This window comes from Lissotriton helveticus, chromosome 11 (genome assembly GCF_964261635.1).
Source record: "Lissotriton helveticus chromosome 11, aLisHel1.1, whole genome shotgun sequence".
Classification (NCBI taxonomy): Eukaryota; Metazoa; Chordata; class Amphibia; order Caudata; family Salamandridae; genus Lissotriton; species Lissotriton helveticus.
The window spans coordinates 1,065,552,984-1,065,577,117 of NC_136072.1; the positions used below are offsets into that span (position 1 = coordinate 1,065,552,984).

General features: G+C 48.4%; 2 protein-coding genes across 4 annotated transcripts in view; one reads left to right on the forward strand and one right to left on the reverse strand.

Moving 5' to 3' along the window:
- The window catches only part of RILPL2 (Rab interacting lysosomal protein like 2), a 79,718-nt gene extending 74,565 nt beyond the window's left edge, over positions 1 to 5,153 (reverse strand). Inside the window, exon 1 of one of the 2 annotated variants that reach the window (XR_013602577.1) lies at positions 4,238 to 5,109. Coding sequence is in view for 1 of the 2 variants with exons in the window: in XM_078667606.1 (XP_078523732.1) it covers positions 4,238 to 4,528 (291 nt within the window). In the remaining variant the exon portion in view is untranslated. Of the gene's footprint in view, positions 1 to 4,237 lie in introns of both variants that reach the window. The other variant, XM_078667606.1, reaches the window with a different exon arrangement.
- Positions 5,154 to 5,683: 530 nt separating this feature from the next.
- Positions 5,684 to 16,963, forward strand: SNRNP35 (small nuclear ribonucleoprotein U11/U12 subunit 35). Of its 2 annotated transcripts, none has more exons than XM_078667607.1 (2): positions 5,684 to 5,812; positions 15,885 to 16,963. In XM_078667607.1, the coding sequence occupies exon 2, from the start codon at positions 15,888 to 15,890 to the stop codon at positions 16,680 to 16,682; it is 795 nt and encodes a 264-aa protein (XP_078523733.1). In that variant the 5' UTR covers positions 5,684 to 5,812; positions 15,885 to 15,887; the 3' UTR covers positions 16,683 to 16,963. The 2 variants fall into 2 exon arrangements, with proteins under 2 accessions (XP_078523733.1, XP_078523734.1); XM_078667608.1 differs by having other exon boundaries at positions 5,709 to 5,794.
- Positions 16,964 to 24,134: the final 7,171 nt, after the last annotated feature.

The window sequence follows — 24,134 nt, forward strand, 5'->3', positions numbered from 1 at the left end:
ATATGGCACATCGTGCAGCGGAAACTCGGTTGGGCCAATACTCTCACCATGGCCACTCCATTATGGACATCCGAAAAATTAGGCAACTTGGGACGAACGAAAGGTTTCCATAACTGGGACCTAATCGGTATCTCCCAAATTAAAGACTTACTGGGTACCAAAGGGGTCAGACCCTTCACTTACTTGCAGGAAACATATGACCTAGCGCAAACTGAATACTTTAGGTATATGCAAGATTACAAGATTAAATAATAATAATAATAATAATAATATGCAAGTCAGACACTCCCTTCAGACTAACATACCGCCAGGGACCAAACCCCCACAAGCCTCTCCACTCGAGGACAGACTGCTGGACGGGCACATGCCAAAACACGCCATCTCCCTCACATATAAAAAGCTGATAAACAACCCCCCTGACGCACTCCTGTCCCTTAAGGGGAGGTGGGAAGCGGATGGGCTAGAGATCGACGAAGAGGAGTGGACGAGCGCGCTGGCCTCCCCTAAGGAGGTGGCAATTTCATCTAGACTTAGGCTCATTCAACTCAAAATACTTCACAGGGTTTATCTCTCCTGCACTAGCCTACAGTTAATGGGAAGAGGGGGGGAGGGGCTCTGCAGGAGGGGCTGCGGTGAAACGGGCTCCTTTCATATAATATGGCATTGCCCAATGGTGCGAAGATACTGGACACGTGTGGTGCACTGCATGCAAGAAGTGTGGGAAGTAGAACTACGACCAGAGGCTAAGAGATGCCTCTTGAACATCTGGGAGCCCACAGACCTCCCTGCGAAGGGGAAGCTCTGGGTTATGCTGGGGCAAGTGGTGGCAAAAAGGAATATCGCTCGATTATGGGGTGCTCCAGCTCCACCGAACCTTGCTGAATGGAAAAAAGACATGGACTGGTGCATGCTGCAAGAAAAGACTGTATACATGGCACGAGTATGCCCTCAAAAGTGGGGGGAGGTATGGTCACGCTGGAACGACTTCAGAGGTAACATCTGTGAGCCTCCTCAGACCCGCCGTTCCGGCGCAGAGACTGTAGATTGAACCTGTTGTTCTCTAATAGCCGAGCTGCCTACTGATGTGTAACTTATTATCAATATATTTTTTCTGGTGCTGTGAATGACTTGAACGTGCAAATGCAATGACCGTTTTTGTTTTATGTATTCTGCAAATAAAAAGAGGTTTTTTTTAAAAAAAGATGCTTTACCTGGCTTTCCACCTTTAAAGCAGGGTACCACCATTGACCCACAGATTTTGGCAGTGGCGCACCTGGTCGAGGTGTAGGAATAGGAACCATGTGGGCGCGTTCTACTGAGAAGACCTTTAAGAGCCCCTTTGGTTTCCATGTGTTCAGAATGAGGTCCTCTAGGAATAAGTCCACGCCTAGTGTCCATTACGTTATTTCTTCTGGACCTGCCTTCGATGTCTTCCAATTTAGCCTCTATCGCCTCAGCCTGGAGCTGGAGCTGGACCCCTTAGTCTCTGAGAGTCTGGGTCTCCGAACAGAGTGCTGTGATCAGGACCTCATTTTCCTTTACACTATCACCCAATTTGCATAGATCCACCCTTATCAGCATGACCACTGTAGTGATACAGTCAGTTTGGCCTCCAGCAAGCCAAAATTGGCCTCCTTGGATCGCCCCCCCCCCCCCATAATGTCTTTTAGGGTGAAGCCATCTTTGTCCTGAGAAGCACACGTCAGGCCCCACCATGGTCGCACCCTCATGTGCCATTTTAGAAAAGGCGTATCTGTCCACTTTTGTTTGCTGCGAGCCCTTGGCACCACTGCTACCAGTCATTTTCGCATTTATTCTTCATTTGCCTATTGCAACGTGGGAGGGTGGTATTTGCTGTTGCATGCCGAGGTCGTCCTCTCTTTACTATAGCATGCCTCGTGGCCTCTCGGGTTTCCCGCTACCTCCAGAAGCGCCATAGGGGCATTTCTAGTCCGGGATTCATTGCCATCACTTGTGCTGCCACTTGCTGTGTCTGCCTTCTAGTTTGAGCCTAGTAGGGGCCCCAACGATGCCCTACAGTTCCACTGCTCTGCAGTCCAAGGGAGCCTCCTGCCTCTACCTAATTGCAAGGGCAGCCTGCATTGACAGGAGCTAGCTTTCGCTCATCGCGGGGGTCAAGGCCCTCTCTCTGCCGCTCTAAGTCACTCTATGCATTTTGCAAGCCTCACACTTGCGACTCCCTTCCCCGTCTCCCCAACTCGCCTCCAGGGCACGGCTTGCATTATCTCTGAGATTAGGGGCATCGGGCACTCTTCGTCTGACACGCTAAGCTTCTCTTTGTGCCCCAGGGGAGAGCTGCCTCAGCCCTGCTTCCTCCCTGGGCATTGTCTCTCTGCCATCCGCTGTCAGGGATAGCCGCCCGACAGTAGCTCCGGCCCGGCACCTGCCCCGGGAACCCTCATCACAGCTCACGCCCCCTCCAGTACCTGCCCCTCTCCCTCCTAAAGTGCATACTGCTGCAAGAAGGGTGGGAAGTAGATTAATGGATGGATGTTGAAGGAATTTGGTTTGCGGGCGTAGAGCCGTTTCAGCATTAGGCCATCTTGCTTGGCAGTTGACCATGCTCACCGGCACAGCCATCTTTGGTTTGGTACCAGACATGTTAAAGGAGTCAGATGCCAGTCAACAACACAGTTGGGGAGCAAGATGTGGAGAAGTGACCACCTATGGTAGATGGTCTCAGGAAGAATTTCATCTTCATATCAATTGTTTGGAGCTCCAGGCCGGATGGTCGCTAAAATTAACCTCTATCGAAACCCTGAAGAGGTGGAAAGCATATGTTAAACCGTATGTCATACACTCACTACTGCAGGGGATACAATATAAAACTACCTTTGGACTTGCAGGCCAGATTGATATGACCATCTGGGAGCTGCCACTTGTGTGCTCTTTGGAAGAACTTTGTTGCACTAATTGTACAGCCTGCGGCCTAATCCGTATCTCATTCTACCAAATGATATACTGTGCAGTGCAGTGCATCTGCTCTTTAAACATCCAATTTGGCCCAGCAACTGACTACACCACCTACCTGATATCCCAGAACGAATCCTCTTATTTAAACAGACTATATATATATATATATATATATATATATATATATATATATATATATATATATATGTACTCGCAACTTGCCTCGTCGCAGGGGGAGCGCGTTGGAGCTGGTGCCAGCAACGAGACCAAGGCAGGATCCCGTAATTGTATTCGCGCAAAGTTCAACAATTGATGGCACTCCACTCGAGAAATCTTTTAAACAGCATTTATTTTAGGCTGCGAAGACCTACGCGTTTCGAACGTTACGTTCTTGATCACGGTAACATTTTAAACAAAAAGTCCCTTTTCACTTTTGCCCGGAAATACATCAGGAAATTACTGACACCAAAATTGACCTCTATAAATATATAAGGAAGTTGAAACTGAAAAAACACTACAAAAAATATCCCAAACCTCCAGGCATACCGCAAGGAACAAAAGATGCGGATACTCAAGAGCAATTCCAAATACAGGAAATTCCACAATTGCGTACAGCATATGAGTTGGCAAATGAAACCATCAGTACCCAAATTGGCAATACTCAAATGCTTGGTGAAATGCAAGTCACCACAAACAAAACTGTCAAAACAACTTTCAAACCTTCCTCCAAATTCTGTCCAGTCCTGTACCCGGGAAACAAGATAGATATCTATCATGATTTAGTACTGGGGGAAATTGACAAGATGACGAATGTAAGCCACAAGGGGATGGAAAATCTTAACAAGAAAGAACGATTAGCGATACAGTCTCTCAAATCAAACATTAACATCGAGATTAAACCCGCCGACAAAGGGGGAAATATTGTCATTCAAGAGAGAACTGATTATATGATGGAGGCAATGAGACAACTTGAGGATAAGTCAAAATACACTGTACTTGAGAAAAATCCAACAAAGGAACTAACAACTGACCTGAGGAATAAACTAGATGAATGGAAAGGAGTGGAGTGCCATCAATTGTTGAACTTTGCGTGAATATATATATATATACCGCATTAAGCGCAAATAAATTACAACACCTCATGGTTTTAAAAGATATGAAGATTGTTCTGTTCCGCTTCTGTTCTCTGTAGACTAGCAGAGATCACCAGCTGGAAGGTAAAGGAAGTGTCAACTTTATGGTAAGATTTGAATGCTGCATAGCTGTACCTCTATTGATAATATATGTAATAGTTTTGAGTTACCTGTCCTGGTGGCCCTTCTCTGTGAAGTTTCTCTAGTTGCATCTTCAAGTTGTCTCTTTCCATCTCCAACTCCTCCAATGTTAGGCTGCTCTGGTTGACCAACGATTCCAGCATCTCAAGCACTCTGACGATTTTAAACTGAAGCTCAGGAACTTTGCTATTAATATCTTTAGATTCTGTGCCTATTTTCAAAAAGTCCCGCCCTATCACGTAAGAAATATCATAGACGTCCTCCACAGTCAACTGGAAAGCATCCTTCTCAAAGGCTTGCTCAGGTGTGTGCTCCTCCATGGCCTTACAAATTTCTGTCTGATCCCTGGACAAGTTGTAAGCACTGCTCCCCTTCGACAAAGAGAGACCAACTCCTTCAAACCTATATGCAGACTGCACTCAAGCATGAACCACTTTGAATAAAGAACCAGTGGCTCATAAAAATGGGTGCACAGGTCACCTCTGCACAAAGCACACTGAACCCAGATCTGTGCAGTGCTTCACACAGGATTGTGTACAGATAGCATTATGCACAAACTGCTCCGAATTGTGAATACAGATCTAGACAGACTGCTTCACAATGGGGGAGCGTGCACAGGCTGACCCCCCACGAGGTATTCTGAAATCATAAACTGCGAATGTGCTTTACATACAAGAGTGAAAGTGCTGAAATCAAACCTAGCTGTAGTGCTTCACCAACAAGCGTGAACGAGCTCCCAACTGAACAACTTTGTAAGTCGAGAGCCTAGCACAGCGATCCAACATGCCTCCCACTCCTCCGAGTACCTTCAGCCGAGGCCTATAAATGCAGCGCTTCAAAACGATGGGTGCGCCGTCTGCATCCAAGCTCCACACTTCCTAGATGTCTAAGCTTTCTGTTTAAAGTACAACTTCAGGTACTTCGTTTCATTTCCTCCTGTGACGTGCAACGGCGAGTCCACACAGCCGCGTCTCGGACCAGTTGCCATAGCTACCACATTCCCGCTACCCTGCGAGTGCCATCTTGGTTTTGGTTTGACGACTTGTTAAATGTAATGGATGTGCACTGTTCTTTATCAGTATGTTGCAAATCACAGGGAACAGCTATATGTATTGTTAAATGAGGTATTCCTATTACAACATTTTTTAAAGAACATTTCAGTTGCGTGTCCTTATTATTCTCTAACTTTTACTACCTTTTGTTTTTTTGTAATATTTCGAAACCATAGCAATAATTAACAGGTATTAAAATACTACTTTAGTAAAACAGATAATTATGATTTCCCATCCTCTGATACGAACTTTATTTTTGCGGTATTCAGCTTGAGTCGAGATATTATAAATAGGAGTAAAGACTCTTTCAAGATGGACGTCGATTGGAAGCCTCTTGGGCCATCTTTCGCTCCTGTTCGTACTATTTTGTCCGTATGTCTAGAAGGGGAGGGGGAGGTTGTAAAATCGAAATCGAGGCTTGAATTACAACGCTTGCTCTTGAGGCAAGCAACGCGAAACTATGATTGGCCCTTGTCTCTAACGTCCTCGTTCGGCGAGATTACAAGGTTTGCGACAGTGCAGTCCCTATCTGTTGTGAGTGTGATTACTGAGGTACTTTTTATATGCTTTTTGCGTTACATTGGATTGCTATTGTATTGATATACCACTTATTGCCCCTGACAAGGTGTCGGAGTGTTTAGTGGTGGCTAACATGCAACTCCGGGACTGCGGACAATTTAGTAGTTTGTGGTTGTTGTGATAGTCTGCGCTATGAAGGAAACCATGTCATTCATTTACCCCAGCTTCTTTGTGGTGGATTAAATAAATAGGAGTTGTGAATGTCACTCGAACGCAGCATTTGCCACCCTTTTTTTGGGGGTGTGTGAAAAAAATATTGGTTATTTGTTTGTGTTATACTATCTCTAACAGCCAAGAGTGAGTAGGCGAAAATAAATGTGTGTTAAATTGTCAGTATTCCTGTATAGCATGGCAGTAATCCTTCTGTTTACCCCAATACCCAGTCTGAAAAGATTTAGACAGCTTCAAAAGACCCATTCATCTGTACTGCAAAGCAACCACGCCGCCGTATTCCGTATTTTCCATTATTTTTTTAAACTTTATTTTCCAGTTTTGCAATGAAGGCATGACAATAAAGATACAATGCAGTTAGATGTGGCACAGTCAGCAAAGGAATGAGAAGACATACATAAAGCATAGACATGGGAACCAATATTGACAACAAAGAATCAAATGCCGTGACCAAAAAACAAAATACATTTCCGGAAATAATGATAACCATACGATACATACTGCACTCAAACAAGTAGTCTAGAAGCAGGTAATCAATGTTATGAGGAACTAGCCCACCCACTCGGGGGTAATGCCTGCTTGTAGTTGGGAATCATGCCCCTCCTGTCGCCTGGAGATGTAGTCCCGGTATGGGCCCCAAATATCCACCGGTCTGGAGAAGCGGGGAAGCAGGGTACTAAACTCCTCACAGTTCGCATAGCAGAAGGCAAGGCTGTTCAACCAAGCGTGTAGCGTGGGGTACGTCTACTGCCCCACAATAGCGCAATCTCTCGCTTGGCCAAGAGAAACCCCAGCGCAGCTAGCCTACTGACCTTTTTGGGGAAATTCGCCACATATCCCAGAAGAGCGATCTCAGGTAGTGGTAGGAGTTGCATGGATAGTATGTCCCCCAAAGTGGTATGAATGTTCAACCAATACTGGTGGATCCTAGGGCATGTCCAAGTGAGATGTGCAAAGTCAGCATTGGGGGCTAAACATTTCTGACAATGGTGGGGCCTAGAGTCGTCAATTCTATGAGCGTGCGCTGGGGTGAAATACATCCGACGAAGGAATTTAAAGTGGATTAATCTGCGTCGACTGTTCAGGGAAATGACTCATGTGGCCCTGCAGCAGTGCTCCCACTGGTCGGCTTCCCAAGCAGCCCAGATCCTAGAGTCGTCTAAGGGTGTAAGTGTCCCACACATCTTGTAGAGCCTGGACATGAGATGGCTGGAGTCTGAATCAATAGGGTGAGGGGAGGGGCCTCAACAGGGGCCACCGGGAAGGACCCGAAACCAGTTCTCAAAGCCGAGCGCATCCGGGTCAGAATGAAGGCGTCCATAAAGGAACGCTCACTGAAGCGAGTATCTTCTGTCAATGAAAATGCATGTCCGTCTGGGAACAGGTCTACAAGTGTGTGCATATGAAATTTTTTCAGGGTGTGCCTGACCAGTGATTCCCGGTGATCGGGAGCAGAGAGGAATTGGGCAATGGCAAAGCAGGGGAATATAAGGAGTCAAGTCCTAATAAACGGCGTAGTCTGCTCCAAGCCCTGCAAGTGGTAGATACCGTCTGTACATCCAGAGGATCACGAGGGAAACCGGTAGGGAGGAGTGTGAGAAGTTGTCGTGGAAGTATGAGATCGGCCTCAGGCTTCAAATACGGGATGCGTGAGTCGGGGTGGAACCAGGCGTATGCGTAACAGCATTGCGCAATTAAATAATATAAATAAAAATCTGGGAGGCCGAGCCCACCTCTGTCTGGCGGTAATGTCAGTATCTTCCAACTGACCCGGGGTGTCTTGTCCCCCCAGACCAGCCGCAGCTGTATGGAGCGGAGCTGCGATAAAAAGGTCTTGGTGAAGGGGATGGGAATATTGTTAAAATAATACAAAAATCGGGGCAGGACTATCATCTTAATAATGGCAATTCGACCCGCCATGGATAAGGGCAGACGGAGCCACCTCGTGACCTGCGACTCCAGAGAACTAATAGTTGAGGCGGAGGATGGAATTGGCGTCCAGGTGGATGTGGACGCCGAGATATTTGACAGAGTCATCGCACCATTCCAACTGAAATTCACACTGCCAGGGAGTGGTGCTTGACGTAAGGGGAAATATAACGGATTTATGGCAATTAATGTGGAGTCCAGAGAACTCACCAAACCGTATGATCTCGCGAATTAAGGGTGCTAGGTTGTCCTGGGGCATGCGAACATACAATACTGTGTCGTCAGCGTACATTGACAATAACAGAGGGCCCGTACGGAATTGCAGACCACGCTGCAAGTGATTCTCTTGGAATTGCCTGGCCAGGGGGTCCATGGCCAAAATGAACAGAAGAGGGGATAAAGGGCAGCCCTGCCGCGTGCCGCGTGGTAAAGGGAACGGATCAGAAAGCGTGCCATTGAGGCGAAGACGGGACGTGGGTTTAGTGTATAGTAACGCAACCGTGGCGACAAAGCATTCTGGCATGCCCATACGACGCATGATGGAACGAAAGAAGGGCCATTCGAGGGAATCAAACACTTTTTCCGCGTCAAGTAAAATCGCGGCCGCAGGAGTGGAGGGCTCGATTCGATGTATTGCAGTGAACAGCGTCCAGCGATTAAGCGAGGTGGATCTGCGGGGAACGAAGCCCGACTGTACCGTCGATATGATGAATTCCATCAATAGTGATAGTCTGATGGCAATGACTTTGGCCAGGATTTTATAGTCCAGGTTCAAGAGGGATAACGGTCGGTAAGAGCTGCAGAGCCCGGGGTCCTTCCCGGGTTTGGGTAACAAAATAATCACGCTTCGCGAAAGGTTGGGGGGAGGACCCCAACCTCCAGAGCCTCAGCATAAACTTCCACTAAGCGGGGTACTAGAATATCTTTTTAAGCTTTATAAAAATCGGCAGAAAAGCCCAGTGGTGGAGGATGCACGCAGGGAGTCTATGGCTTCGATAATGCTATCGGGGTGATGGGAAGCAAGAGGAAATCCTGCATGTATTTTTCTAGATAATCAAGGGCCACCTCGGATAAATAGGACTCTTGGTTGCTGAGGTCCCCGGACAGACGAGAGGTGTACAGGGATTTGTAATAGGAGATAAACAGGTCGCAAACTTCAGGGGTGGACTGTAAGGGGGTGCCATCCGGACCAGTCATGGAGACGATGTAGGTGGGGCCGCGGGGCGGGGGCGTAATATGTTTGCAAGGAGTTTGCCCGGGCGTTCCACCTCACCATACCGTCGTGCAACACAATGCTTATTGAGGAAAGAAAGTTCCCTATCCGCAGCGTCTCTAAACTCCACACACAGTTCCAACCTACGCGTAGCTAAGGCATCAGTGGGGAAATTGAGCAGCTCGCGATCAATAGCAGCTATGTCCTTCTCAATGCGGCCTAGTGAGGCGCGAAGATCCCGCAAGACGCCGGTGTGCTTCGAGATGCAAGCTCCCCTTTATATAGGCTTTGAGGCCCTCCCACAGGACCGCCCATGTGTCAACAGAACCAGTGTTCAAGTTGAAATAAGCTTCTATCGCCTGTCGGACTTCTTCATTAAAAACTGTGTCAAGAAGGGCTCGGCCCGGAAAACGCCATTGTCTCTCAAAGCCACCAGGCCGGGGAATGAGGAGCTTGAAGATCACCGGGGAGTGATGGGAAAGGGTGCGGGGAGGGTCAAGACTGCCCCCAACCAACCCACCACCCCAGGGGAAACTAGCCAATAGTCTATTCGCGTCCAAGTGTTGTGGAACCCTGAGTAGTGAGTGAATACAGGTTGATGTGCGTGAAGATGTAGTTCAACTTCAACCAAGGAGTATTGGGTGCAGATCTCTCTGAGTGCTCGTCTGGCATGCGGTTTAGTGTCGGGGGATGAGGCAGTACTGTCCCTTCCATCAAAAGATTAAAATCCCCACCCATGATCAGGAATCCAGTGTCAATGGAAAGAAGACTCGTCAATAAGGAGTGGAAAAAGGAGGGGGAATCAGTGTTCGGGCCATATACTCCCACCAGGGTGACCTGAACAACAGAAATATATAGTAATGTGAAACCATATTCGACGTCGACATCCACGTGAGTCCCTGGGTTGGTTACTACTTTCACTGCATAAAAGAGAATGAACGTTCTCTTGTCAGAAATAAAGTTAATAATGTAGTTCTTTATTAATCCTCATTAAAAGGTATTCTCCACATCTTTTTAATTAAAGTGCACAGTGCCATCTTGCTACCTCCACACCAACTGGACGTGTTTCGGGAGAGTACCTCTCTCTTCCTCATAGGAGTAAAATGCTCCTTTAACTGTAATTCAGAAAGCTATGGAGATTAACGGTTAATGAGGATCAATAAAAAGTACACTTTTAACTTTATTTCTGTTGTGAGGTACTTTTTTTGCATGGATTTTGTCCAGTGATCGTTGTTACCAACCCAATGGCTGGCATCTGATGATTTTTAAATGCGATTTAACTTATTCCTGTATGTCTTAGCTGTTTTAAGTTTTTGTTTCGGAAGGGAAACATATCAGATTTCACTGCTTTTCCTAATATTTTCACTGGCACAAAAATATAGGACAGTCTAGATAAAAAATTGACCTAGTGGCCACCCAATGTGAGCGACGCCCTGTGTTTGCGGTCAAAGGCATATCCCCAACCTTTTGAGTCATCCCAGACGGTGATTGAGTGTTTTGGGAGGGTGAGTGTATTTAAACCAAAGGATAGGAAAGTCTTTTGGAGGGTGAAGAAGGTTTACAGAGCAGGTGATCCATTTCAACCCAACGTGAAACATCGCTTATCTGGATCGTCAAGATGAGCCCAAGGGATGATGATACCCTACAATTTACGGTGGGCTAGCAGTGGTCAAGCGAGTATACTAACTTTTGTTCAGTTGAAGGTTCTTCGTCCATGGACCCTTGACCTAGGGCCACCAAGTTTTGAAAAATAAAAACTGGGCCGTTCAACAAGCGTAGAAGTAGGACTACAATTTTGCATCAATAGGGAGCACACACTGACTTAATTGAAAGTGCTTATCAAGTTAGGTAATAAGGAAGAACAGTTCAAATTACAAATGCTGTATCATATGTGTTAACTAAATTGTGTTTTACAAGAGCTAATAACTAATTCTACATTCATCATATGATCCTCCTTAGTTGCTTCTGTGTTTAATTCTCTTAAAACAAACAAGTGCTAAATTGACAGAAATTTGCCAGAACAGATGGTGAAAATTGGGGACATCAGTCACCCTACCCTGACTTTGTTCTTGAAACTACAACAATTGTGATACTTCTCATTCCTTTTCTTGAAAAGGGCTTAGCATAGTTGTCTTTGGTTATAACACAAGGAGAGGAAATAGTAAAGCAAACAGCTATATTCGAGAATCGGTTTGCCCTTGAGACAATTGGCCCAGTTGTCCCTGCATTGTTGATAGGTGGGGTTCTGGTGAAACAAGAATATTGTAATGCGCTCTGTATAAAGTCCTGCTTACATTTATGCACTGATACTGAAACCAAAGGTTATATACACAAGCTTATAAAACCTTCCCCCACACAGACTGGAAAACACAAGTCAGAACTTACTCAGATCACACACACAAATTCTGTTGATCGCCATATACAATTAAACAGAACCCGAATTCAGAGATAAGTAGACCACTCCCCTCTCCCACACTCAATCTGATTAGTCCACGGTCTACTCTGAATTAGTCTGCTGATCACCCCCTTATGGATGCCCCGCTCACTGGAGTACTGGAACACTGTGCATATTTGTCAACCTGTTGGCTCTTGAATGAGTGCGAGACACGATATTTAAAAGGGAGATCCCATTAAAGTTAAAGAAGAAAAACGTATTTTTGGTGAGTGATGGATGTTTCCAAAGAGGTTGACTTTATGGAAGTTCATTGATGCTTATTATTTTTTGTGGGCTGTGCTGGTCAAACAAAGCCTCTCATCACCAAATCTTTAACTACAGAACAGTGTCAGGCTTGTACAACAGTCCACAACAAAAATTAATAAACTGTACTAATAGATATCAAGCATAGTGACTAAATCCACTGTACATGGACATGTGTAATGCACTTGTGGTGCACGGTTCAAAAATGGGGAAATTGATCAAAGCAATGTAATGAAAACACTTTAAATACACATACGGTTCGTCTCTAATTCAGGTGTGTGTACAATGCACAAATTCATAATCCAACATTATAATTTGAACATATGTGCAGTTTTGTATGTACCAAAGAAAAGTGTTCTGCATATGTCGCAGATACCGCACCAGACTTCCCATTATGCAGTACACAGACAACCTGGTTCTACTGGACCAAACTTTAACTGAGATGAAAAGGGCCCTGGATATACTTCATCTGTATAATGCAAAGAACGCACAACATGTAAACGCTCCTGAAACCAAGATCCCTGTATTTGGTCAAAGAATCAGGAAACATCAGATGGAATGGCACCTTGGCCCCCTAAAGATGAATACTACCAGCAAATATAACTAGCTAGGTGTTTGGCTGTCAGATACAGGCTAACCCACTATGCAGGCCAAGGCTCTGGCAGACAAAGCAGCAAAGACAACGTACACATTGAGCAAACTACACCATAAGTTACAAAGCCATTTGGTAGAGGGAATCCGAAGAGTACTGCCGGCGAAATTGTTACCAAGGATAATATATGGACACTTGGCCTTCCTAGGTATGCTCACAAAGCCATTCGAGTACTGTCACACAGCAGCATGTAGGAAAATATTCGATATCCCAAAAACTACCCGGCGCACATTGATCCAGTTAGTTTGAACTTGTTAATATGGATATTGAATGTAAAAAAGTTCTAATCACGTGTTGTCATCGTGTGTCCAGAGCTGATCAAGATTCTGTGAGAAGTGCACTGAACGTGATTTAAAGCAGTTGGTCAAAGTGTTTGGACAGCGCCAGAGTCCTATTGAACCTGTCCTAAGAGGGCATAACAAACCCTCTCATAACAACAGGTCTCCTAAAAAGGATTGTAAGCGTGCAAGGCAAGTGCACATCAAGGGAGCAGGACATTTAACAAATCAGAAACATCCCAGGCGCAGTGGGTCTTGCCATATCCCATGAAGCCACTTCTTGCCAACCATATCTCAAAACGGCTTTGGGCAGACAAGCCCTAAAGAACATACTGCTGACTAGGCTCCTAAATCTACTGATACGAGAACGTAAGTCCCACTGGAAGAACATCCCCAAACAGTGGAACCATGCTGATTTTTCCTGCGCACGAGCGGGCAATATCCGCTCGGCAGACGCGAAAGGATCTTTTGGAACTCTCCAATGCCATGCACACATGGGCTAGGGTTTACTGAGACGCCTTATCCGGCGCCGTGATTTCAAAGAGTATCGACACACACGATATGGATTAATCATACCGGGGACAACTGAATGTGTCTTCATTCCCTGTGGGTGTATCTTTCATCAAATTATTAGGTCTTCCACCAACAAAAATAGAGGCCATTGATCTGTCTTCCCTAAGTATTCTGTACATTGAATAGCTGCAAGATCTCAAATAATTCATGGCTTCCTAACGAAGAATCACAGCCGATACGTGCGTTGGACACTATTTTTTCAGCCATGGGAATGATGCATTTTTATCTCTAGCAGTGCAATATACTATGATGTTCCGACCACACTTGGTTGTACTACATTATTTATAATCAGTTGGAGATTCCCTATCAATGAGGACTTCAAATGATTAACATGCAATAAAATATTAGAGACTTATACCACTGTTCCACATCCATCCAACTCTGAGACACAGGCATTTGCCGCTCTCGCAGATTGAGCCCCATTCTAATATGCTAGCACACTTTACCGAACCCAGCATATAATACTATAATACCTCCCTGCTCCACACAGACCCAAAATACATCTGTCTAAAAAACGAACACTTGCACATGTACTGACGTCATTGAATCCAGAAAGGGGGTGGTGATGGACCGAGTATCTGAGTTAATCAGAACACTCCTACCCAGTCAACAGATCAGGGCTTGATCCATCACCGTTTTTTAGCTCACTGCACCATCCCAGTTCAGAACCTGGCTATATGCAAATTAGTCTGTCCCTGGCCCAGTGCATCATGGGAACAGGGCAGACCAAACTACCAAGCCAATTCTTCACTGGAAAGGAAACTAGCTTCCGGGGACCGGTTTCTGGCATTACAGCCGTCTTCGGAACAGCGTGGAAGGGTATACTCAGATGTGAGTCCCTTGCTCATTGCACCATCAGGATTCAAGCAAGCCGGACCGACGACGCCTGAAATGGCAGAAACCGGTCCCCGGAAGCTTGTTTCCTTCCCAGTATAAGAATTGGCTTGGTAGTTTGGTTTGCCCTGTTCCCATCATGCACTGGGACAGGAACAGACTAATTTGCATATAGCCAAGTTCTGAGCTGGGATGGTGCAGTGAGCTAAAAAACGGTGATGGTTCAAGCCCTGATCTTTGGACTGGGTAAGAGTGGTCTGCTTAATTCAGGCACTCTGTTCATCACCACCCCCTTTTCTGAATCATTTTGTCCACCATAAGCGTGGAAGGGTATACTCAGATGTGAGTCCCTTGCTCATTGCACCATCAGGATTCAAGCAAGCCGGGCCGACGACGCCTGAAATGGCAGAAACCGGTCCCCGGAAGCTTGTTTCCTTCCCAGTATAAGAATTGGCTTGGTAGTTTGGTTTGCCCTGTTCCCATCATGCACTGGGACAGGAACAGACTAATTTGCATATAGCCAAGTTCTGAGCTGGGATGGTGCAGTGAGCTAAAAAACGGTGATGGATCAAGCCCTGATCTTTGGACTGGGTAAGAGTGGTCTGCTTAATTCAGGCACTCTGTTCATCACCACCCCCTTTTCTGAATCATTTTGTCCACCATAAGCGTGGAAGGGTATACTCAGATGTGAGTCCCTTGCTCATTGCACCATCAGGATTCAAGCAAGCCGGGCCGACGATGCCTGAAATGGCAGAAACCGGTCCCCGGAAGCTTGTTTCCTTCCCAGTATAAGAATTGGCTTGGTAGTTTGGTTTGCCCTGTTCCCATCATGCACTGGGACAGGAACAGACTAATTTGCATATAGCCAAGTTCTGAGCTGGGATGGTGCAGTGAGCTAAAAAACGGTGATGGATCAAGCCCTGATCTTTGGACTGGGTAAGAGTGGTCTGCTTAATTCAGGCACTCTGTTCATCACCACCCCCTTTTCTGAGTAATTGAATCCAGGGCACACACCACAGTTCCAAACTGCTCAGATACACCACAGGTAATAGTTGCTCAACTAAATGGATGTGAACTGAATGCCCACTCTAGATATTCCACTTACTACTTAATATGCATCCTTTCTGCTTTCATGAACTTGAACATGTGCTCCACTCACTAGCCAACTCACGTCCCCACTGTTTCACTTGGATTTAATACACATGCACACACATTTCAAATCCTCATTCACTCAGACATAAATGAAATCAAAATTTGCCTGCTTTGCATATGCACCAGGTACATATTTATACATTTGGAAGCTGTAAAAATCTCACTAATTCAACACTTACTCCCTTGTTCAACATGTTGTAAATACACAGTCAGACAACATTGGTACACCGCCTCCTCAAAGAGGATGCAAACAGAATATTAGTATGTTTACGTTAAAGTGACTTTTTAAAAAAGCTGCTAAGACTTCGTGAACGACAGGCTCTTAATGTGGCAGGTTAGAGTTGTTACTTGGCCAAAAGGTTGAATGGTATTTCTCTTCAAGCAGCTAAGTATACAAATACTACTTTAACGTATATCTAATATGCCACTTTATAACACACAATTTACCCAAATACATCGAGATGTAGAATGTTATTGATGTGTTTTTTCCTGAATTATGAAAAATGTAATTCCTGAAAAAGTAATTATTTGATTTTTGTTTGTAGAAAATGAATGATTGGTCCCCCATTGCAGTGGAGTACCATCCCCTAAAAGCCGGAAGCATTGATGGAACAGATGAGGAACCACATGACCGTGCTGTTTCAAGGGCCATCTTGTCACGATATGTGCCAAATAAAGGAGTTTGTGGAGACCCTCAGCTTACACTTTTTGTTGCTAGACTAAATTTACAGACAAAGGAGGAGAAATTAAAGGAGGTATTTTCCAGATATGGAGACATAAGAAGAATTCGGCTTGTTAGAGACCTAGTAACTGGATTCTCAAAGGGTTATGCATTTGTAGAGTACAAGGAACAGCGGTCCATATTAAAAGCACACAGAGATGCAAATAAACTTGTCATAGATCAAAATGAGATTATGGTAGACTATGAGTTGGAAAGAACCTTAAAGGGATGGATCCCGCGGCGCTTTGGAGGAGGCTTTGGAGGTAAAAAGGAATCTGGCCAGTTAAGATTCGGAGGCCGGGACAGACCCTTCCGTAAGCCTATCAATTTGCAGAACAATTCTTACTTGGAGAGATATTCAGAAAGATATGGACCTCCTCGTGAGAGAGTGCGAGAATGGAGGGAAAGGGGCAGAGACCACGAATGGAACAGAGACAGCAGGTGGCAGGAAGAGCGATCTCGGGGCGGAAGGGAGAGTGTGAAAGACAAAGAGGACTCAAAAGATGACAGAAGCAGAGATAGAGAACGAAGGGACAGAGAGAGACCACGAAAGGAGAGGGAGAGGGATAAAAGCAGGGACAACCACACCAGAAAACAAAAGGATGAAGATGAACACAACTAGATCTATGGCAAGGTGTTTTTGTTGTTGTTTTTTTTACTTTCAGCTTCCTCAAATTTACCAATCGTATGAGCTTTCTATTTTTCCCGAAATGTCTGCTTGGAAAAACAGTTCATCATTTTTTAATACCTGTTCCACATGTGATATAAACTGTTGATCATTTGAGCTTTATTGTGGTTACAATAATGTAATTGAGTTTGGGCATTTGAGTGACATCCAAACCCTGTAAACTCAGTTACTTTGAACAAACAAAATAAATGTTGCAGTGATGTAAATGACAACAATGATGAACCCTTTACAAAGATTTAGATTAAAAACATTTAACCAGTTTACTTTAAAGCTGTCTAATGGAAGTGATGACGCCACTTCAAGGTGCACTTTCCATTGGGAAGGGTGAGCACATCATGGTCTGCTTCAAAACACTTGGTGGCCAGATTCCATTATGCCAACCTAGCACATCATAATTTGTTGCTAAGTGAATTGCACAGGGCTGAAGTATACGCAAACTTAACCATGGGTCCACACATGCCCGTTCCCCAGGCCCCAACATGTGTAATTTCTAGAATTATACATGTACACAATAATGTTCTTCTCACATGTTCTGAAGGTATCTGCAATTTGCGCATGCCTTCCCTTAATGAAGAAACCCCTGAACTATCAAAAAATATACTTTGTATTTAACAAACCTCTTAGCCAGCCATATACTTACCAACAATGCAGTCAGCAAACCAAAGCAAAATACATCATATCTCAGTAATAAAAAAATAATAATCAGAATCTTGCGTACAAAACCAGGTTTGATGTTGAAGGGAGTCTGAAACACAGTTTATATCGTCTTTCATTAAACAAGTATATTTCTTTGTAAAATGATGCTCCTGTATGTACGTTTGAGCTTTCACAGACAATTTGACTAGGTTGGATACCCTTAAATAACTTTAAAAGATAAGACTGGGCTGGCGTGGCCAAGATGGCGGGGTAGACGGACGTGTTTGCCGGAGCTCCCGACCCCGACTAAGGCCCTGAGCCCTACCTGCAGCTAAATTCTCCCCCCCGGAGCTGCGCTGTGCTGCTGAGTAAGCGGGGGAGTCGGTGGCTGCTTGACCATCGCAGCCTGGCCCCGGTACAGCAAGAACTCACTGGGTTCGGAGTGTCGTGCGGCAGACCGGGGCGGACCTGTGCCGGCGAGGCGCCTTCGTCCCAGCGGTGCTGTGGACTACGAGACACCGAGAGGCGGAGACTTGCCTGGACGGTGAGAAGCGAGGCTGATCTGTGCCGGCGGACCGTGGTCGGGGTCCCGATCATACCTGCACAGCGCTGTGAGGTGCCGGTGGAGCTTCCGCCCTTCCCCAGCGGCCCAAGATGGCGACGAGCTGAGGCCGGGACTTCTCTCCCCGAACCTGCATGAAGACCAGCACCCGGGAGGCGTGAGCGGAACGGGGGCTGCTGATTCCGCCATCAGGTTGGTGCACTCGGCGAAGAACCGGGCGGATTGCCAGCAGCGGGGACCCCTTGGCTGGCGGCTGGTGCACTCCCCGCCCCGGGACGTTGGCTCAACCGGGGTGGGAGCTGCGCGAATGCCCGGCTTTGCGGCCTTCTCCGGGCAGCGCGGAGGGCCGGAGGTGGCAGACTTTGGAATTCCGCCCCAGGCGAACGCTGGTAGTGGCGGGAAGGTCGCTTCATCTTTGCGGGCAGGCAGCCCCACGACCCCCCAGCACCGGCCTGCTTCAGTGCGACCCTGCCAGGGAGGCCCATAGCTGCCCGGGCCATATTGCGGACGTAGGTGCAACGGCTCTCCCCGCCCCTGCCACCTCGGGAAGCAGCAGAGATCCGGGTGGCAGCCCCCGCCTGCAGGAGCAAGGACTGGGGCTCAGCTTGTGGAGGAGCGGGAGCCGCCTCGAGGAGCTGACATAGTGCGCTGCCGGGAGCCGGGCTGTTGGGGTGCGGACCTTGACCACGGATCCCGAGGCCCTCGACACAGCTCTGGGGCCCGTGTGCCGCGGCCCGCCCCGGGGACACAGCGCCGTAAGAGCCTTAGGAGCAGTTGGCGTCCCGTTTTGAACTGAGGAGCATTACTAGACCCCGGTGGGCTGCGGTCTTCGAGGAGATCGACGCCGGCCCCGGGTTGGAGGCGGACCCCTGGAGCGGTGAGGACCGGTGAGGAGCAGAGGGGTGACGGGCGAGCGGATCGGTGGGGGACCTGCACCATGACCACTCAGAGGGGTGGTAAGCGGAACGATCGCACGTTGCCGGAGATGCTCGGCAGACCTCAGAACAAAGGAGATAAGGCCGCCTCTCCCCCTGGAGCAGCTGGGACCTCACAGTCGGACGCGGCGGCGGAACCCCCGGTCACTAGATCCTTTTTGGAATCCCTATTTGGCACGCTGCGGGAGGACTTCCAGGCATTGAAACAGGAAGTGGCGGGAGAGGTGAGAGAGCTCCGCAGGGAGGTGGACGGAATGGGCGAAAGGGTGGCCACAGTGGAGGGTTCCACCCACAGGCAGGATGAGGAGATTACCTTACTGCAGCAGGAAGTGCTGACCCTCCGAGAACAGCACTTGGACCTCCAACTGCATAACGAGGATTTGGAGAATAGGTCACGAAGAAACAACATACGGGTCCGGGGTGTGCCGTCCTCAGAGGAGAACCCGAATATAGTCACATACCTGCAGGAACTCTTTCGGTCAGTCCTAGGCGAAGGGGATGATTTCCCCATCAGAATTGACAGGGCGCACAGGGTGGGACCAGTTAGACGGGCTAATGGCCCTCCGCCGGACATTCTAGCGTTCCTCCCGGACTTCCCACTGAAAGAGAAGATAATGGTGGAGGCACGGAAAGCACGATCACTCACCTTTCGCGATCACCCTGTGGCGCTATTTCAGGATCTGTCCACGCTCACGCTTCAGAGGCGTAAGGCGTTTAAGATTGTAACGGACTTCCTCAGGCAGCACGATACGCCTTACTCCTGGGGTCACCCCTTCCGTATAATTTTCACATGGCGTGGAGAGACTCACCAATTGCGATCCCTACAAGATGCTTGCGAAATCCTGGGCATCACTGCGGAGGAGGAGGGATCCCAAACACCGAGGAGGCGCCGCACAGCAGACGGGGGATGGCAGCGAGTGTCACGCAGGAGGACGACGGGGGTGTCACGAAGGCCGGGTTCTCCAACTATCAGAGCGGCGCGAGAAGATGCTATCCAGACAGCCTCTGAAGAACTTGGAGGCACGGTGGTGGCGGCACTGACCGCTTAAATGTGCTCCGGGGGGAGTTCACCATAGCAATGCTTCAATTGCTGGCTCGGGGTGGGGGGTGGGGGCGACGGATTGGACACGTGTGGCTGGACGTCCACTAAGGTAACATTCCACGGACTGGTCCGCCTGGGCCTGTCTGGGACACTTTCAGGTAGTTATGGGACAGTTGGGGTGTGAATTGAAGGGTGGGGGGGGAGACTGGGGTCATTGGGATGGCGGGGGGTTGAAGAAGTTTGGGTGTTGGGTGGGGGTGAGTTGGGGTGTTGGGGGCTTGGGGCCACTCTGTCCGGCGCTCTAGGGGCATACACGCATACCTGTCCTGACTCATGTGCGCCATTACTTGCACTCTCTCGGTTCCACGCCGTCGATCCACTGCGCAAAGGGGAGGGCTCAGACATCTCATGGCGACACTGAAGGTGGTAACCCTTAATGTTAAGGGGTTGAATAATCCTACGAAGAGAAGGGCGATTCTATCGCTGCTTGAAGGCTCTCAGGCGGACATCTGTCTGCTTCAGGAGACCCACCTACTGGCTGCGGACTGTCACAGATTACGGTCCCGACACTTCCCCGCGCAATTCTTCTCTTCCAACACGACTAAAACGGCCGGGGTAGCTATCCTGTTCTCCAAGTCCTTCCGGGGGGAGGTGTTGCATAAACTCGCGGAACAGAAAGGTCGACTTCTGGCCTATCGCCTCAAATTGGGGTCCCAATTGTTCACGGTGGGGACAATTTACGGCCCGAACGAACAGCAAGACAGGTTCATGCGCGCCGCCCTTGATGACATTACCGCTTCCCCGGACAGGAACGTCATTCTGGGAGGGGACATTAACATGGTCTTTGATTCCTCTGCGGACAGATCTGCGCAACGGCGTCCCCAGGCTGGTGAGTTGTCTCCGGCGCTTAAGGCCCAGCTGGTAGATTTGGACATGCACGATCTCTGGCGGAGCCTACACCCGGCGGACAGAGATTTTTCTTACTACTCGCATGCACACAAGACATACGCCATATTGGACCACTTGCTGGTTACAGGGCCTGTCCGTGACATGGCCACGGCCTCGGAAATAGGGGTTATCAGTCTTTCGGACCACGCGCCGGTCTCGGGGACTTTCCGGCTCCAGTTGAATGCTGCGAGGCGCGGGGTTTGGCGGTTGCGGGACACACTCCTTCACAAAAAAACGGTGGTGCGGCAGATCGCAGACTCAGTTCAGGACTTTCAGTTACATAATTCTAACTCGGATACCTCACTCTCAACTCAGTGGGGAGCCCTTAAGGCGGTGCTGCGGGGAGAATTTATTGCAGTTTCGGCTGCGGATAATAAGGATAGGGCGCTAAAACGGGACGAGCTCACTCAGAAGGTACGGGAACTGGAACAGGTTCATCGCCGGACTGGGGCTCCGAGAATTTGGAGGCAGCTCAAAGCCGCCAGAAAACTCTTGTCCTCTTTGGATTTAGATAGAGCGGAGTACGCTGCGCTGAGGACGAAACACGCCTATTACACGGGGGGGGACCGGTGTGGCCGTTTACTAGCGGCTAAACTTAGAGCAGTGCACCAGTGCCGTCGGGTGAAGGAGCTACGGGATACAACCGGGGAGCTGATCACAGATGACGCTGCCGTGGCGGACGTCTTCCGTCGGTTTTACGCTGACCTATACGCTGCAGATGACACTCGGATTGAGGAGCCGGAGGCTTACTTGGATTCGGTGCCCCTTCCGTCCTTGACCCCGGACCAAGCTGTCTATTTGGAAAGGGAGATACGGATTGAGGAAGTGGTTGCGGCAATTTCCAAGCTTAAACATGGAAAGGCCCCGGGCCCGGATGGGTGCACGGCCCTTTTCTATAAAACGTTTAGCTCGACGCTTGCCCCTATTTTAACTAAGCTGTATAACTCCTTCTCAGACCCAGGGGCTATTCCGCCAGATCTCTTGCAGGCAACTGTGTCGGTGATACCCAAGCCAGGAAAGGATAGGACCCAATGCGGCTCGTATAGGCCGATCTCTCTTTTGAATATAGATTTGAAACTTTATACAGGGATCTTAGCAGCACGGCTTGCGCGATACCTCCCTGGCTTGATTGAACCGGACCAGTCTGGCTTCGTGCCAGGCAGACAGACAGTTGACAACACGAAGAGACTGGTGCACGTTTTGGAAAAAGCTACGCGTATTCCGGGGGAGAGGATGTTGCTTTCGGTCGATGCCGAGAAAGCATTTGACCGTGTACACTGGCCCTACCTTGAGACTGTGATGGCACGGTTAGGGATGGGGGAGAAGTTTCGTAACATGGTGTTTAATTGTTATAAGTTCCCGTCCGCGGTGGTGCGGGTGAATGGCTGCAGTTCGGGGCGCTTCGACATTGCGCGAGGTACAAGACAAGGGTGCCCTCTATCCCCTCTCCTCTTCGCGCTCTATATGGAGCCCTTCGCTCAGAGAGTGCGACGGAATCCGGATGTGACGGGCATTAGGATGGGGGGTTACTCCCACGCGATCAGCCTTTATGCAGACGATGTGATTTTCGCGCTAGAGAACCCAGGGCGGTCATTACCAGCTAGCATGACCGAACTCGAGGCTTTTGAGAGAGTGGCGGGCTTCAAGATGAATGTAGCGAAATCCACTGCATTAGATGTCTCCCTTCGACCCGCGACTAAGCGCGAGCTGCAGGGGCTCTTCCCCCTCCGTTGGTCGCGGGACCAAGTGCAATACTTGGGGATCGCGCTGGCCCCCACGCTGCAGGCAACGATCACCATCAACTACGAGGCGATGTATACGAAAGTCAAGGAAGAAATGGGGAGGTGGAACAAGGGGACCATTTCTTGGCTGGGGCGAGTGGCAGCTGTCAAGATGACGGTCTTACCACAAATTTTATACCTGTTTCGCGCTCTGCCCTTACAGCCCCCCAAGGGGTGGATTCAACGGATGCAGACGGAAGTGTCCCGATTTGTGTGGCAGGGCCGCGCCCCCCGAATGCGCCGCGCACTTACTACTCTGGCTCCGGAATCGGGAGGATTGGGGGTCCCGGACTTGCGCAAATACTTCCAGGCGTCTCAATTGAGATACCTGGTGGAGTGGAGCAGGCTGGAATCCGACAAGCATTGGCTTTTTCAGGATCAGGCGGTAGCCGGGCGCCCGCTGCAAGACATACCATTTCTCCGCCGATCGCACCGTCCCCCGAATCTCTATGCCTCTTCCATCACACGGGTCCCGTTAAGGGTGTGGGACGCCACCAATCGTGTATTTGACTTCACCACTTTCCCCTCCCCTTTCACACCTATAGTGAACAATCCCGATTTCACACCGGGGACAGAACCTGGGGGCTTTTCGCGCTGGAGGGAGAAGGGTTGTAAGGCACTATACCACATGTACACGTCTGACGGGATTGTCCCCTTCCAAAGCTTGAAAGACGATTTCCAGTTGGACGAAACGGACCGCATGAGATATTGGCAAGTTAGGCACTGGGCCCTTCACCCACAGGTTAGGGGATCGGCGGACAGGGAACTGTTGCCGTATGAAAAATGGTTAGTGACGCGCACCTCAGACACGAAACTAATCTCCGATCTGTATAAGATGCTGCAGCGTCCGCCCTCACATTTCCATATCCCCGGCAGGGAGAGGTGGCACAGGGAATTAGGGAGGACTCTTAGTCATAAGGAATGGGAACACATATCATACCGAGCGCGGCATTCAGCTTACCATGTAGGCCTCACGGAAACATTTACCAAGGTCTCTACTTATTGGTACCGCACTCCGGAGAGGTTACACGAGATGAACCGGCTGATTGATGATAGGTGCTGGCGCGACTGTGGGCAGAAAGGCACTCTAACACATATCCTGTGGGACTGTCCAATTATACAGGCATACTGGTCAGAGATACTTGATGAGATTGATGTGTGCTTTGGGATTGAACTGCCCAGATTTCCTGCTTATACCCTGCTAGGCCTCCCTAATAGGTTAATGTATCCTTTGAAATCCAGACGGGGGAGGCAGATTGCGATAATGTTGGGTTCAGCGGTTCAGAACATTTTAATACACTGGCGCACACCCACTGTTCCTTCCTTGACAGGGTGGCTACATAGGCTGTGGCATGTTCTGGGGATGGAAAAGCTCTCTCTCACGTTAGCTGGGGAGGTGGATGGCTTTGAGGAGTTGTGGCAGCCTTTTCATGCACTGCTGTCCACGGAATTCAAGGAAATAACATGCCCTAGATACCTGAG

What these genes read in the sequence shown, in the direction of transcription:
- SNRNP35 (XM_078667607.1), top strand. Translation starts at nt 15,888, where the DNA reads ATGAATGATTGGTCCCCCATTGCAGTGGAGTACCATCCCCTAAAAGCC.